The sequence below is a fragment of the Anomaloglossus baeobatrachus genome, chromosome 6, assembly GCF_048569485.1.
Source record: "Anomaloglossus baeobatrachus isolate aAnoBae1 chromosome 6, aAnoBae1.hap1, whole genome shotgun sequence".
In the NCBI taxonomy this organism is placed as follows: Eukaryota; Metazoa; Chordata; class Amphibia; order Anura; family Aromobatidae; genus Anomaloglossus; species Anomaloglossus baeobatrachus.
In genome coordinates, this window is record NC_134358.1 from 13,879,921 (window position 1) to 13,896,910 (window position 16,990).

Sequence of the window (16,990 nt, forward strand, 5' to 3'; positions counted from 1 at the left end):
TTGTGTGTATAAACACACAGGAGATCGGAGGTGACTCTACAGCCGGACACAGGACGGACAGACAGATATCATATTTACATGGACGAGTAAAAGGGTAAGGCCTTGTGTGCACGGTGAGAGAGGGGAGCCAGCACGATCTGAAATTGGCATGCAACATATAAAAAGTGAAAATTCACAGATTTATTCCAACTGTACTACAATAAAAAAATGAGATTTTTAGCAAATAATTGATCAATTTTTTGAGCCACCCCTGCCAACGTCACGGCAAATCTCAATAGGGGGGTCCTACTCTACATTCTGTATTTCATGTGCCATGCGGCCTCCTAGATAAAGTTAAAAGCAGAACCATAATAGAGCACACATACCTGTAACCTGTATATAACCGCTTCTATGTTGCAAAAAAGGCACTTGTGGATAGAGACCAGCCCAGGTCCCAGCATGTGGAGCAAGCTCTGCACCATACCAGGACTATATCACAACTGATCCTCCCAGTGCCAACCAGCAACCATTGATAAAGGCGGACCAGATCCAAGATGGTGCTTAATTAGCATTGCCTGTGGAAAAGGGTGAGGTAACTGAATCTGAACAGCTACCAACCGTAGTTATGCTACAAATCTGGTGTCTGACCAACACCATACCATGCACGCCTGATTTTGGTTTGCAATATATTCCTCCTGTTGGTGGCTGTTCAGACTCAGTTACCTCACCCCTTTCCACAGGCATTGCTAATTAAGCACCATTCTTGGATCTGGTCCGCCTTTATCAATGGTTGCTGTTTGGCACTGGGAGGATCAGTTCTGATATAGTCCTGGTATGTGTGGGGCTTTCTCCACATGCTGGGACCTGGGCTGGTCTCTATCCACAAGTGCCTTTTTTGCAACATGGAAGCGGCTATATACTGGTTGCAGGTATGTGTGCTCCATTATGGTTCTGCTTTTAACTTTATCTAGGAGGCCGCATGGCACATGAAATACAGAATGTAGAGTAGGACCCCCCTATTGAGATTTGCCGTGACGTTGGCAGGGGTGGCTCAAAAAATTGATCAATTATTTGCTAAAAATCTCATTTTTTTATTATAGTACAGTTGGAATAAATTTGTGAATTTTCACTTTTTATATGATGCATGCCAATTTCAGATCGTGCTGGTTATCTTTTTTTCTTTTTTTTCCTTGTGTGCACGGTGTAGTATCGATACATTTGTGGTGCAGTTTGTTCCCCAAATCTGCGTGTGTCCTCATGCCAGAAAAGTGAATGAGAATTCTGAAGTGTTGTGCGCATGTTGCTTATTTTTTCCTTATGGTTTTAGGTGCCGTAAAATGTCAATTCTTGTTGGTGTCGGTGTATACTGGTCAGGTTTCTTCTCCATGTTCCCAGTGTTGGTGTATACTGGTCAGGTCTCTTCTCCATGTTCCCAGTGTTGGTGTATACTGGTCAGGTCTCTTCTCTATGTTCCCAGTGTTGGTGTATACTGGTCAGGTCTCTTCTTCCTGTTCCCAGTGTTGGTGTATACTGGTCAGATCTCTTCTCCACGTTACCAGTGTTTGTGTATACTGGTCAGGTCTCTTCTTCCTGTTCCCAGTGTTGATGTATACTGGTCAGGTCTCTTCTCCACGTTACCAGTGTTTGTGTATACTGGTCAGGTCTCTTCTTTACGTTCCCAGTGTTGGTGTATACTGGTCAGGTCTCTTCTCCACGTTCCCAGTGTTGGTGTATACTGGTCAGGTCTCTTCTCCACGTTACCAGTGTTGGTGTATACTGGTCAGGTCTCTTCTTTACGTTCCCAGTGTTGGTGTATACTGGTCAGGTCTCTTCTCCACGTTCCCAGTGTTGGTGTATACTGGTCAGGTCTCTTCTCCACGTTCCCAGTGTTGGTGTATACTGGTCACGTCTCTTCTCCATGTTCCCAGTGTTGGTGTATACTGGTCAGGTTTCTTCTCCATGTTCCCAGTGTTGGTGTATACTGGTCAGGTCTCTTCTCCATGTTCCCAGTGTTGGTGTATACTGGTCAGGTCTCTTCTGCACGTTCCCAGTGTTGGTGTATACTGGTCAGGTCTCTTCTCCACATTCCCAGTGTTGGTGTATACTGGTCAGGTCTCTTCTCCACATTCCCAGTGTTGGTGTATACTGCTCAGGTCTCTTCTCCACGTTCCCAGTGTTGGTGTATACTGGTCAGGTCTCTTCTCCACATTCCCAGTGTTGGTGTATACTGGTCAGGTCTCTTCTCCACGTTCCCAGTGTCGGTGTATACTGGTCAGGTCTCTTCTCCACGTTCCCAGTGTCGGTGTATACTGGTCAGGTCTCTTCTCCACGTTCCCAGTGTTGGTGTATACTGGTCAGGTCTCTTCTCCACGTTCCCAGTGTTGGTGTATACTGGTCAGGTCTCTTCTCCATGTTCCCAGTGTTGGTGTATACTGGTCAGGTCTCTTCTCTATGTTCCCAGTGTTGGTGTATACTGGTCAGGTCTCTTCTTCCTGTTCCCAGTGTTGGTGTATACTGGTCAGGTCTCTTCTCCACGTTACCAGTGTTTGTGTATACTGGTCAGGTCTCTTCTCCACGTTCCCAGTGTTGGTATATACTGGTCAGGTCTCTTCTCCATGTTCCCAGTGTTGGTGTATACTGGTCAGGTCTCTTCTCCACGGTCCCAGTGTTGGTGTATACTGGTCAGGTCTCTTCTCCATGTTCCCAGTGTTGGTGTATACTGGTCAGGTCTCTTCTCCACGTTCCCAGTGTTGGTGTATACTGGTCAGGTCTCTTCTCCACGTTCCCAGTGTTGGTGTATACTGGTCAGGTTTCTTCTTCATGTTCCCAGTGTTGGTGTATACTGGTCAGGTCTCTTTCTCCACGTTCCCAGTGTTGGTATATACTGGTCAGGTCTCTTTTCCACGTTCCCAATGTTGGTGTATACCGGTTTGGTCACTTGTGGGGGAAGAAAAAGCTGTATAAATCCTCAAGTGTTGGATTGGGTCTAGGTCTGGGGTCTGTAGGCACAGTCAGGCTCCTCTACTCCATTGTCATTGACCCATTTATTCTCCAATCTCGGCGTATGCTTCGGGTCGTTGTCCTTCCGGAACACTATGACGTCCTTTTCATACCCATAGTACTCAGGTGTATGAACTAACTTGTCTTGTAGGATCCTCACATATAGCTCAGCATTGAGACCACCATCCATCCCGGTCAAGTAGCCAACGCCTTTGGCAGTAAACACCCTCATATCAGGCTTCTTCCTCTTGACAGTTCATCCGACTTCTCGATCCGTTCGCCCCTTTTCCCTTGTTTCTTCCCATTTCCCCCCATCAGAGCCCTCTATTGTCTTCAGTCTCATCTCTCCACATCGCCCGTTTCCAATCTTCCACTTCTTGTTCTTCTTTGTAATCTAGAGCCGACGCTTCTTATGATGATATTGCAGTTGAGGAGTCTTTCCCTTTTTTCGGGTCACCATTCCAGACTTGTGTAACGCGCGTCGCCCGGTGCTTGTATGGACGTCTGTGATGTCACTATTATGGAGCAGATGAGCCGCCTCCACTGCCGGGTGCCACCGGAACTGATAGACCTTGTGAGGAGCGACTTGTAGACTCCGATATTTTGCCTGGACGTCACCTCTTGGCTTCTGAATTAATGGACGGACGTCATTTTGCAGTGTATGGAGGATGCAGACAGTGTGTGGCGTTTTTAGCTGCAGTTTTACATGTCCCTCTTTCTCCATTCTGTACGTGGTGAGGTGTGAAGCACAAGCAGCAGGCCTCCATTCCGCAGCACGTTAACCCCAGGGGGAGGATGGGGGTTGTGGTTGTGTCCTGCACCTCCTATTTAGTATGGATAGTTTGCAGCGGTGATAGATGGGGCGACGTGCCAGGCCGGCTCGTTCCTGCACCGCAGATCTGCCTCAGCTGCTCGGGTTACAGGCTCTGCTTCCAGGACGCAGGAGCGGTGGCCGAGTCGCCGTCCAGGGAGCACGGAGAAGCGGCAGATGATGGATTTTTCCATAACCCGGGACGTCCTGCCAGAGCCGCTGAGCGCTGATGCAAGACGTTTGTTATGCTGGAAACTTCCAGACTGCGGTGAGAATGACCGAGGACGGGACACCGCTCTATCCACGTCGCTGTGTGCACACGAGCTAGATCATAAGTGTACGGAGCGCGTCATAGCAGGAGACCGCACAGACCCCCGACAGGCAACCGGCCCCGCAAGGACCCCCGACAGGCAACGGGCCCCCGTACCATCCCCCGACAGGCAACGGGCCCCCGTACAATCCCCCGACAGGCAACCGGCCCCCGCAAGGACCCCCGACAGGCAACGGGCCCCCGTACAATCCCCCGACAGGCAACCGGCCCCCGCAAGGACCCCCGACAGGCAACGGGCCCCCGTACCATCCCCCGACAGGCAACGGGCCCCCCGTACAATCCCCCGACAGGCAACGGGCCCCCGTACAATCCCCCGACAGGCAACCGGCCCCCGTACAATCCCCCGACAGGCAACCGGCCCCCGTACAATCCCCCGACAGGCAACGGGCCCCCGTACAATCCCCCGACAGGCAACCGGCCCCCGTACAATCCCCCGACAGGCAACCGGCCCCCGTACAATCCCCCGACAGGCAACCGGCCCCCGTACAATCCCCCGACAGGCAACCGGCCCCCGAACAATCCCCCGACAGGCAACCGGCCCCCGTACAATCCCCCGACAGGCAACCGGCCCCCGTACAATCCCCCGACAGGCAACCGGCCCCCGTACAATCCCCCGACAGGCAACCGGCCCCCGTACAATCCCCCGACAGGCAACTGGCCCCCTACAAGGGCGCGCAACAGGAAATCTGCCCCCACACAGACCCCCGACAGGTAATCTGCCCCCACACAGACCCCTGACAGGCAACCGCCACCTGCACAATCCCCTGACAGGCAACCGGCACCCGCACAATACCTCGACAGATGGCTGGCACCCTTAGGGTTGCCCTGATTGGCAATCAGTGCCTGCCCATATCACCAGACAGGCAGCCAGCACCTTCACGGATCCCATTCCACAACATGCAGCCGACACACGTCAAGAACAGTCTTAAATCAGACGGGGAGAGGGTGGTCAAAGCGGGAGAGGTGGGAGAGGGGGGGGGGGGCGCTTCAGTACAGGGGTAGAGATGGGCTTAGGAGGGGGATACACGTTGGCCACTGTATGGTCTCCTGACCTGGGCGAGGAAGGCAGTGGCGGTCACCCGCTGGTTGTCGTACGCGCTGCTCTGGACCGCCTGCAGTCTCTTTATGATGTCTGGGAGTTTGGGTCCGGCGTACCGCACCATGGCACTGCAAATAGAGAGGAGATGTATGGCAGGAAAGAAGATGGGGTGCTCACAAAAGGGTGACCGTTATCTGGGGGCACCATAATTATTACAAGAGGGGGCCACAGTATACGAGTCCCATAATCAGAGGGGACAGTGGAGGGTCAGCTGAAGGGCCCTGCTCACCTACTGCTGGGAGGAAAGGGGGGGTGATATTGGGGTCTGTTACCTGCTCAGTGACGATACTCCTATATGATGGGTGTCCTCTTTTTTCATATTTTCCCAGCCTCCATCAGCTGCCACATTCAGCGCAACCTCCTCACTGCCTCCCTGGACCAGCATGAAGTGCAGAGCCTCCGCCGCAGAGCTGGAAACAAAAAGGCACAGAATCAGAGGAAAACATGGCGCAGGCAGCAGCGCAGCGGAGAGAGGCAGGGTGGGCGGACGGCAGCGCAGCGGAGAGAGGGAGGGAGGGCGGACGGCAGCGCAGCGGAGAGAGGGAGGGCGGGCGGCAGCGCAGCAGAGAGAGAGAGGGAGGGCGGGCGGACGGCAGCGCAGCGGAGAGAGGGAGGGAGGGCGGGCGGACGGCAGCGCAGCGGAGAGAGGGAGGGCGGGCGGACGGCAGCGCAGCGGAGATAGGGAGGGCGGGCGGACGGATGCGCAGCGGAGAGAGGGAGGGCGGGCGGACGGCAGCGCAGCGGAGATAGGGAGGGCGGGCGGACGGCAGCGCAGCGGAGAGAGGGAGGGCGGGCGGACGGCAGCGCAGCGGAGAGAGGGAGGGCGGGCGGACGGCAGCGCAGCGGAGAGAGGGAGGGCGGGCGGACGGCAGCGCAGCGGAGAGAGGGAGGGCGGGCGGACGGCAGCGCAGCGGAGAGAGGGAGGGCGGGCGGACGGCAGCGCAGCGGAGAGAGGGAGGGCGGGCGGACGGCAGCGCAGCGGAGAGAGGGAGGGCGGGCGGACGGCAGCGCAGCGGAGAGAGGGAGGGCGGGCGGACGGCAGCGCAGCGGAGAGAGGGAGGGCGGGCGGACGGCAGCGCAGCGGAGAGAGGGAGGGCGGGCGACACGGCAGCGTAGCGGAGAGAGGGAGGGCGGGCGGACGGCAGCGCAGCGGAGAGAGGGAGGGCGGGCGGACGGCAGCGCAGCGGAGAGAGGGAGGGCGGGCGGACGGCAGCGCAGCGGAGAGAGGGAGGGCGGGCGGACGGCAGCGCAGCGGAGAGAGGGAGGGCGGGCGGACGGCAGCGCAGCGGAGAGAGGGAGGGCGGGCGGACGGCAGCGCAGCGGAGAGAGGGAGGGCGGGCGGACGGCAGCGCAGCGGAGAGAGGGAGGGCGGGCGGACGGCAGCGCAGCGGAGAGAGGGAGGGCGGGCGGACGGCAGCGCAGCGGAGAGAGGGAGGGAGGGCGGACGGCAGCGCAGCGGAGAGAGGGAGGGTGGCAGCGCACCGGCAACACACCACAGGGAAAAGGGGGGCGGGTGGTAGAACTCTGGAGAGGAAGGGAAGGGGGTGGGCGGCAAAGCAGCGGAAAGAGGGAGGGTGGGCAGCAACACACCAGAGAGAAAAAGGGGACGGGTAATAGTACACCGGAGAGAAAGGGAAGGGGGCAGCACAGCAGAGACAGGGAGGGCGGGCAGCAGCACAAGGGTAATGTACCAGAGAGAAAAGGGGGTGGGCAGCAGCGCACTGGAGAAAAAGGGAAGGGGACGGGAAGTAGTGCATCAGACAGGGAGTGCATCAGACAAAAAGGAGAAAGGAGGGGTGGCCTTTTTGAGGCACACCAGAGAGGCAAAAGGGGGAAGGAGCCGGAGACAGCCCACCCGAGAGAGGGGGCCACCAGCAGCCGGAGAGATAGGGGGGTTGGATGGCACCAGGCCAGTGGCATTGATTAGACACCTCCAGTCAACGGTGAAATAAGGGCACGGTCCTGATCAGGGGACCGGTGAGTTTGCTGTCTGAGCAAACCAGAATTGGTGGGGGTCTTGAAAGATGGACAGTCATTATTTAATATTCTGGGGTGCAGGGTGTCCCCGGTTCTGGTGTACTGACACCAGATAAGTTTGTGCCCCCCACCACTCGGCACATCTGGGGATGTTATGATCAAAGGAAACATCTCATCATCCTCGAAGCAAAGAAGCTGTCACCACGAGAAGAGACAGAGCGGGGAGGAAGGATGAAGGACTGGAAACTCTGACCGCGGCCACAAGTCCCCTGTGTCCAGTGCATGGGGCGAGCCTGAAGTATGGGGGGGAGGGGGATTACCTCTGGCTCAGGAATAGTTATGGTGCAGGGTCGGGGGTCACTGTCGGGGGCTCTACCTGCACGGGTCCAGGCTGCGGCTGCTCTGGGTCGAGCTCTTCCGGTCTTTGGTTGCTCCGAGGTTCTTGGGGGGCTGGACGCCGACCATACAGCTGACCCGCAGGAGGAGCGCCACAAACAGCTGCGAGTACAGCTCCTGTACAGCAGGGGACGACTGCGGCTGAGACAGCACCTCCCGGAGGGCACACGTGGCCTAGAAGAGAGGAGACACAAGCCACAGGCATCACCGGCAGCCCCCACACTCAGCCGTGTCCCTGCGCCCCACAGGGGCCATCACCCAGCTTTCCCAGAGCCCCGAGAGACACAGCTGTAGGTGACAATGAAGGGATTAGGGCATCACAGGAGACCACCGGATCCAGGAGACCACCGGAACCAGGAGACCACCGGAACCAGGAGACCACCGGAACCAGGAGACCACCGGAACCAGGAGACCAGCGTCTGAGAGGATAACAGGACACTGCGGGGATCACATTTCACCAGGACGCCCACCCACTCACAGCTGTCTGCAAGACCCTCCGCTCATCACCCGCATTAACCCCTTACATCCTCCAGACAACCATAAGTCACAGACAGAAAATCAACAGTGTGTCTGAACGTGACCACAAAAACATTATATATATTATATTCCAGAGCTGCGCTCACTATTCTGCTGGTGCAGTCACTGTGTATATACATTACATTACTGATCCCGAGTTACCTCCTGTATTATACTCCAGAGCTGCACTCACTATTCTGCTGGTGCAGTCACTGTGCACATACTGTACATTACATTACTGATCCTGTACTGATCCTGAGTTACCTCCTGTATTATACTCCAGAGCTGCACTCACTATTCTGCTGGTGCAGTCAGTGTACATACATTACATTACTGATCCTTAGCTCTACAGTAGAGTATAATACAGGAGGTAACTCAGGATCAGTAATGTATGTACACAGTGACTACACCAGCAGAATAGTGAGTGCAGCTCTGGAGTATAATACAGGAGGTAACTCGGGATCAGTAATGTATGTACACAGTGACTGCACCAGCAGAATAGTGAGTGCAGCTCTGGAGTATAATACAGGAGGTAACTCAGGATCAGTACAGGATCAGTAATGTAATGTACAGTATGTGCACAGTGACTGCACCAGCAGAATAGTGAGTGCAGCTCTGGAGTATAATACAGGAGGTAACTCTGGATCAGTAATGTAATGTATATACACAGTGACTGCACCAGCAGAATAGTGAGTGCAGCTCTGGGGTATAATACAGGAGGTAACTCAGGATTAGTAATGTAATGTATATACACAGTGACTGCACCAGCAGAATAGTGAGTGCAGCTCTGGAGTATAATACAGGAGGTAACTCAGGATCAGTAATGTAATGTATATACACAGTGACTGCACCAGCAGAAGAGTGCAGCTCTGGAGTATAATACAGGAGGTAACTCAGGATCAGTAATGTAATGTATGTACACAGTGACTGCACCAGCAGAAGAGTGCAGCTCTGGAGTATAATACAGGAGGTAACTCAGGATCAGTAATGTAATGTATGTACACAGTGACTGCACCAGCAGAATAGTGAGTGCAGCTCTGGAGTATAATACAGGAGGTAACTCAGGATCAGTAATGTAATGTATATACACAGTGACTGCACCAGCAGAATAGTGAGTGCAGCTCTGGAGTATAGTGCAGGAGGTAACTCCGGATCAGTAATGTGTATACACCAGCCCAGTGAGCAGGGCCCCAGATTGGTATCAGGGTTGGTGGAGTGAGAGGGGGCACAGGCCAGTGACAGGGGACATTGGCGGGAGCGTAGATGAAAGTGTGGGGGAGGGGAGGCATGAACACCTGGACGGCGGAGAGGTATATATAGCCAGGGATTAACTGGAATCGGGGAGAGTAAACCCCGTCCAGACCGTATTTCCAGACTCCCCTGCGCTCCCCCTCCCCCTGCGAGGAGGAAATGAAGATGTGTTACAGCTGCGCGTCTGGAATGAAGCTCCTGTTCAGGATGGACGGCCAGAGAGGAGGACGCCAGGACGGCGGCGGCAGGAAGCGCAAGAGTAATGTGGAAACACTGAGCGCTGTCCCGCAACAGAGCGCAGCATCCACCATGGGCCCTGACCCCGACCAGCCCCGGGGAAGATCACAGAGGTAGTCAGCCACCCCGTACACCGTATACACTGTATATACCCAGATCCTCCTCCGGTATAGTGTACGGCCGGGTGACAACCTCTAATGGCTGATACCACACTGTACACAGGTCGTCAGGCGGCGGATCAGAGTATATAGGATATATACCGTGTACAGGCCGGGTGACAACCTCACATAGCTGATACCACACTGTACACAGATTGTCAGGCGGCGGATCAGGGTATATAGGATGTATACAGTGTACGGGCCGGGTGACAACCTCACATAGCTGATACCACACTGTACACAGGTTGTCAGGCGGAGGATCAGGGTATATAGGATGTATACAGTGTACGGGCCGGGTGACAACCTCACATAGCTGATACCACACTGTACACAGGTTGTCAGGCGGAGGATCAGGGTATATAGGATGTATACAGTGTACAGGCCGGCTGACAACCTCACATAGCTGATACCACACTGTACACAGATTGTCAGGCGGCGGATCAGGGTATATAGGATATATACAGTGTACGGGCCGGGTGACAACCTCACATAGCTGATACCACACTGTACACAGGTCGTCAGGCGGCGGATCAGAGTATATAGGATATATACCGTGTACAGGCCGGGTGACAACCTCACATAGCTGATACCACACTGTACACAGATTGTCAGGCGGCGGATCAGGGTATATAGGATATATACCGTGTACAGGCCGGGTGACAACCTCACATAGCTGATACCACACTGTACACAGATTGTCAGGCGGCGGATCAGGGTATATAGGATGTATACAGTGTACGGGCCGGGTGACAACCTCACATAGCTGATACCACACTGTACACAGGTTGTCAGGCGGAGGATCAGGGTATATAGGATGTATACAGTGTACGGGCCGGGTGACAACCTCACATAGCTGATACCACACTGTACACAGGTTGTCAGGCGGAGGATCAGGGTATATAGGATGTATACAGTGTACAGGCCGGCTGACAACCTCACATAGCTGATACCACACTGTACACAGATTGTCAGGCGGCGGATCAGGGTATATAGGATGTATACAGTGTACGGGCCGGGTGACAACCTCACATAGCTGATACCACACTGTACACAGGTTGTCAGGCGGCAAATCAGGGTATATAGGATATATACAGTGTACAGGCCGGCTGACAACCTCACATAGCTGATACCACACTGTACACAGGTTGTCAGGCAGAGGATCAGGGTATATAGGATGTATACAGTGTACGGGCCGGGTGACAACCTCACATAGCTGATACCACACTGTACACAGGTTGTCAGGCAGAGGATCAGGGTATATAGGATGTATACAGTGTACGGGCCAGGTGACAACCTCACATAGCTGATACCACACTGTACACAGGTTGTCAGGCAGAGGATCAGGGTATATAGGATATATACAGTGTACGGGCCAAGTGACAACCTCGCATAGCTGATACCACACTGTACACAGGTTGTCAGGTGGCGGATCAGAGTATATAGGATGTATACCGTGTACGGGCCGGGTGACAACCTCACATAGCTGATACCACACTGTACACAGGTTGTCAGGCGGAGGATCAGGGTATACAGGATGTATACAGTGTACGGGCCGGGTGACAACCTCACATAGCTGATACTACACTGTACACAGGTTGTCCCCCAGCGGCGCTGGTGTCAGGATTAGTAACCAGTCGTCTCGCTGTTCGCGGGGTCACATGTCCGGTCAGGGCTGTACTCACAGCGAGCGGCTGGAGAGTGGCCACCCGGTTGGAGGCGGAGCTCAGCAGCGATGTCTTGCACTCCTTGTAGGGGACGTCACCTGTCATTTTTCCCAGAAGAATATTCAGAACCTGAGAAGTGAGAGGAGGATCCGAGGACAGTGCCCTCCAAAGGGTGCACAGCTCACTAGAAGAAAGAAGAGGACGGGGTCAGAGAGGATCAGAAGAGGAAAGGAGGAGGGGGTCAGAGAGGATCAGAAAATGAGAGGAGGAGGGGGTCAGAGAGGATCAGAAGATGAGAGGAGGAGGGGGTCAGAGAGGATCAGACAACAGGAGGAGGGGGTCAGAGAGGATTAGAAGATGAGAGGAGGGCTCAGATATCAGAAGATGAGAGGAGAGGTCAGAGAAGATCAGAAGACAGAAGGGTAGTTCAGAAAAGATAGAGTGCGGTCAGGAAGGATTAGAGGACAGGAGGAGGAGGGCATATCTACATATTTGGTTTGTCATGAAGCCTTTAGTTGAGGAGTCGGCCATTACCTTTCGTATGGTATAGGGCTGGTGAGTAGGCTGGACACCACGGCCTTCACATGTTGTGTGGCCAGTATATATAACGTCTGTACAGCTGCCTTCCTGACGTGCTCCTCCGGAGTCTCCTCCAGCTGCTCCTGAACACGCTGAATTATCTCCGGGACCTTAGAGGAACAAAAGTGATCAAAAACCATCAGTCCCCCATTATCAGACAACGCCGGGGGAAAGGAATAGGGGAAAGAGAAAATGCGGGAAGTGGTGGAAGGGCGAGTCCGGGCAACGCGGGAAGTGGGGAAAGGGCGAGTCCGGGCAACGCGGGAAGTGGGGGAAGGGCGAGTCCGGGCAACGCCGGGGGAAAGGAATAGGGGAAAGAGACACAACGCGGGAAGTGGTGGAAGGGCGAGTCCGGGCAACGCGGGAAGTGGTGGAAGGGCGAGTCCGGGCAACGCGGGAAGTGGTGGAAGGGCGAGTCCGGGCAACGCCGGAAGTGGGGGAAGGGCACCTCCACAGCATTATACCTTGGACAGTAGGATGGTTCCCCGATCCTTCAGAAGAGAGTTGATCATCACAGTGGCTGCTCTGGAGCAATTGGCATCAGGATCTGAGAGACCCTCGAAGGTGATGAACAGGAGACTGGTCAGCTGCTCCGGGGAAAGACGCTTTCCGATGATCTGTGGAGACAACTGTATTAGACATCGCAACAGCCCCGCAAAATCAAAGAAGCCTCCGTCCCCTAGAGAAAAGGTGCTCCACCCCCGCCCCCTAGAGTCAAGGCGCTCCGTCCCCTGACAGTGACCAGACCCCACGCCCTCTCCCAAGCAGCAGACCCCCGCGCCCTCTCCCAAGCAGCAGACCCCCGCGCCCTCTCCCAAGCAGCAGACCCCCGCGCCCTCTCCCAAGCAGCAGACCCCCGCGCCCTCTCCCAAGCAGCAGACCCCCGCGCCCTCTCCCAAGCAGCAGACCCCCGCACCCTCTCCCAAGCAGCAGACCCCCGCACCCTCTCCCAAGCAGCAGACCCCCGCGCCCTCTCCCAAGCAGCAGACCCCCGCGCCCTCTCCCAAGCAGCAGACCCCCCGCGCCCTCTCCCAAGCAGCAGACCCCCGCGCCCTCTCCCAAGCAATAGACCCCCGCGCCCTCTCCCAAGAAGCAGACCCCCGCGCCCTCACACAATTAGCTGTGCAGAGGTTTCCTGGTCTGTCTCTGCAGCTCCACAACAATCAACTGGTCCAACATGGCAGTGAGATCCTCAGAAACCAAAACTCTGGGACCCCCCGGACCCCAGATCTTACCATTGCGATTTCAAAGCAAGTATGGAACAAGACATTGGAGTCCGGGTTCAGGAGGCCGCCCCTCAGCGTCTGCAGCTTCTCCACCTGCTCATCCCGATGGTCAGGAGCAAAACCTGAAAATAGGAGAACTGACTCAGAAATAGAGGATGTAATGAGGAGAAGTCATCAAATATACAAGATGGAGGACAAGACACAGCAGATGAGAGGATGAAATAGGGAGAAGTTACCAAATATACAAGATGGAGGACAAGACACAGCAGATGAGAGGATGAAATAGGGAGAAGTTACCAAATATACAAGATGGAAGACCAGACACAGCAGATGAGAGGATGAAATAGGGAGAAGTTACCAAATATACAAGATGGAGGACAAGACACAGCAGATGAGAGGATGAAATAGGGAAAAGTCACCAAATATACAAGATGGAAGACCAGACACAGCAGATGAGAGGATGAAATAGGGAAAAGTCACCAAATATACAAGATGGAGGACAAGACACAGCAGATGAGAGGATGAAATAGGGAGAAGTCACCAAATATACAAGATGGAGGACAAGACACAGCAGATGAGAGGATGAAATAGGGAGAAGGTACCAAATATACAAGATGGAGGACTAGACACAGCAGATGAGAGGATGAAATAGGGAGAAGGTACCAAATATACAAGATGGAGGACAAGACACAGCAGATGAGAGGATGAAATAGGGAGAAGTTACCAAATATACAAGATGGAGGACCAGACACAGCAGATGAGAGGATGAAATGGGGAGAAGTCATCAAATATACAAGATGGAGGACAAGACACAGCAGATGAGAGGATGAAATAGGGAGAAGTTACCAAATATACAAGATGGAGGACCAGACACAGCAGATGAGAGGATGAAATAGGGAGAAGGTACCAAATATACAAGATGGAGGACAAGACACAGCAGATGAGAGGATGAAATAGGGAGAAGTCACCAAATATACAAAATGGAGGACCAGACACAGCAGATGAGAGGATGAAATAGGGAGAAGTCACCAAATATACAAAATGGAGGACCAGACACAGCAGATGAGAGGATGAAATAGGGAGAAGTTACCAAATATACAAGATGGAGGACAAGACACAGCAGATGAGAGGATGAAATAGGGAGAAGTCACCAAATATACAAGATGGAGGACAAGACACAGCAGATGAGAGGATGAAATAGGGAGAAGGTACCAAATATACAAGATGGAAGACCAGACACAGCAGATGAGAGGATGAAATAGGGAGAAGTCACCAAATATACAAGATGGAGGACCAGACACAGCAGATGAGAGGATGAAATAGGGAGAAGTCACCAAATATACAAGATGGAAGACCAGACACAGCAGATGAGAGGATGAAAAAGGGAGAAGTTACCAAATATACAAGATGGAGGACCAGACACAGCAGATGAGAGGATGAAATAGGGAGAAGTCACCAAATATACAAGATGGAGGACCAGACACAGCAGATGAGAGGATGAAATAGGGAGAAGTCACCAAATATACAAGATGGAGGACCAGACACAGCAGATGAGAGGATGAAATAGGGAGAAGTCACCAAATATACAAGATGGAGGACAAGGTACAGCAGATGAGAGGATGAAATAGGGAGAAGTTACCAAATATACAAGATGGAAGACCAGACACAGCAGATGAGAGGATGAAATAGGGAGAAGTCACCAAATATACAAGATGGAGGACCAGACACAGCAGATGAGAGGATGAAATAGGGAGAAGTCACCAAATATACAAGATGGAGGACCAGACACAGCAGATGAGAGGATGAAATAGGGAGAAGTTACCAAATATACAAGATGGAAGACCAGACACAGCAGATGAGAGGATGAAATAGGTAGAAGTTACCAAATATACAAGATGGAGGACCAGACACAGCAGATGAGAGGATGAAATAGGGAGAAGTCACCAAATATACAAGATGGAGGACAAGACACAGCAGATGAGAGGATGAAATAGGGAGAAGTCACCAAATATACAAGATGGAGGACAAGACACAGCAGATGAGAGGATGAAATAGGGAGAAGTCACCAAATATACAAGATGGAGGACAAGACACAGCAGATGAGAGGATGAAATAGGGAGAAGTCACCAAATATACAAGATGGAGGACAAGATGTTGAGGATAAAGAATTGAGTATCCAAAAATACTTAATTCAGCCATTTCATAGACTCAGTTATATAGTTCAGTAGATGTGAACTAACACACATATTTGTGAATGCTTTTGTTTCTTACTAACATGTATATATGTATATTGCATATTCAGTGTATTTTCCTTAGACACAGTATATACCAGCACATGTAATTGTAAAGATGGCTGCCATTTCCTGTTTTGCACCCAAGACAGATGGACAAAGGAAATTCCTGGAGTCTGGACTGACCAATCCAAGGAGGATGTGCAGATCTCTCTACGTCATGAAGCCCTGACCTGTGATACTTGATTGGACTAAAACTTTTGTTTACACCCCCTTACTGCTTGGTCTAGAGTTTCTTTCAAACAATAAAAAGGGCACTTGGTCAAGAGCCAGTCATGGAGATAGATGTAACTGACTTGCTGTCCAGTTATTTAGTCTCGTGTGCACACATGACATTTTTAATTAGAAACAGCAGCCGGATATCGAGAGATCCTTTGAGTCTCATCATCATCGTCATTTTAACCTTGACAGTTGGCGCGCCAAGTGTGGGGCCACCGAGAAGGGTGAGTCAGAGCTTCCATTTTCCGGACGTCTGGGGGCTGCTCCACAAGTATCCAGGTGTTGCTCGATATCAAGGATTTGATCACCCTTCATTCCACGGTGAGCATCATATACATTGTGTGTGCTGTTTTACCTGTGGTTCGAGAGACACCTGGTGAAAGGGGGTGGTCACTAGTCCGGAGAATGGTAGTGCGCCAGAGACCTAACGGTGTGACTGTCACTCGCCGGTGAGCTAGAGGACCCAGTCCCCATAGGGGCTAGGCGTAGGTTTTAAAGGATCCGGCTGTCTGTATTTCATTTTAACCTTGACAAAGACACAGCAGATGAGAGGATGAAATAGGGAGAAGTCATCAAATATACAAGATGGAGGACAAGACACAGCAGATGAGAGGATGAAATAGGGAGAAGTCATCAAATATACAAGATGGAGGACAAGACACAGCAGATGAGAGGATGAAATAGGGAGAAGTCATCAAATATACAAGATGGAGGACAAGACACAGCAGATGAGAGGATGAAATAGGGAGAAGTCACCAAATATACAAGATGGAGGACCAGACACAGCAGATGAGAGGATGAAAAAGGGAGAAGTTACCAAATATACAAGATGGAGGACCAGACACAGCAGATGAGAGGATGAAAAAGGGAGAAGTTACCAAATATACAAGATGGAGGACAAGACACAGCAGATGAGAGGATGAAATAGGGAGAAGTCACCAAATATACAAGATGGAGGACAAGACACAGCAGATGAGAGGATGAAATAGGGAGAAGTCACCAAATATACAAGATGGAAGACCAGACACAGCAGATGAGAGGATGAAATAGGGAGAAGTTACCAACTATACAAGATGGAGGACCAGACACAGCAGATGAGAGGATGAAAAAGGGAGAAGTTACCAAATATACAAGATGGAGGACAAGACACAGCAGATGAGAGGATGAAATAGGGAGAAGTCACCAAATATACAAGATGGAGGACCAGACACAGCAGATGAGAGGATGAAATAGGGAGAAGTCACCAAATATACAAG

General features: G+C 52.5%; 1 protein-coding gene across 2 annotated transcripts in view; it reads right to left on the bottom strand.

The window, feature by feature from the left end:
- Positions 1 to 16,990, bottom strand: part of MROH1 (maestro heat like repeat family member 1) — a 103,249-nt gene that overhangs the window by 10,563 nt on the left and 75,696 nt on the right. For both annotated transcript variants that reach the window (XM_075352781.1, XM_075352779.1), the window contains 7 exons: positions 13,234 to 13,346; positions 12,463 to 12,615; positions 11,954 to 12,108; positions 11,438 to 11,603; positions 7,574 to 7,767; positions 5,493 to 5,630; positions 5,174 to 5,288 (listed from right to left, as the gene is read on the bottom strand). In XM_075352781.1, the coding sequence (XP_075208896.1) occupies positions 5,174 to 5,288; positions 5,493 to 5,630; positions 7,574 to 7,767; positions 11,438 to 11,603; positions 11,954 to 12,108; positions 12,463 to 12,615; positions 13,234 to 13,346 (1,034 nt within the window). The remainder of the gene's footprint in view (positions 1 to 5,173; positions 5,289 to 5,492; positions 5,631 to 7,573; positions 7,768 to 11,437; positions 11,604 to 11,953; positions 12,109 to 12,462; positions 12,616 to 13,233; positions 13,347 to 16,990) is intronic.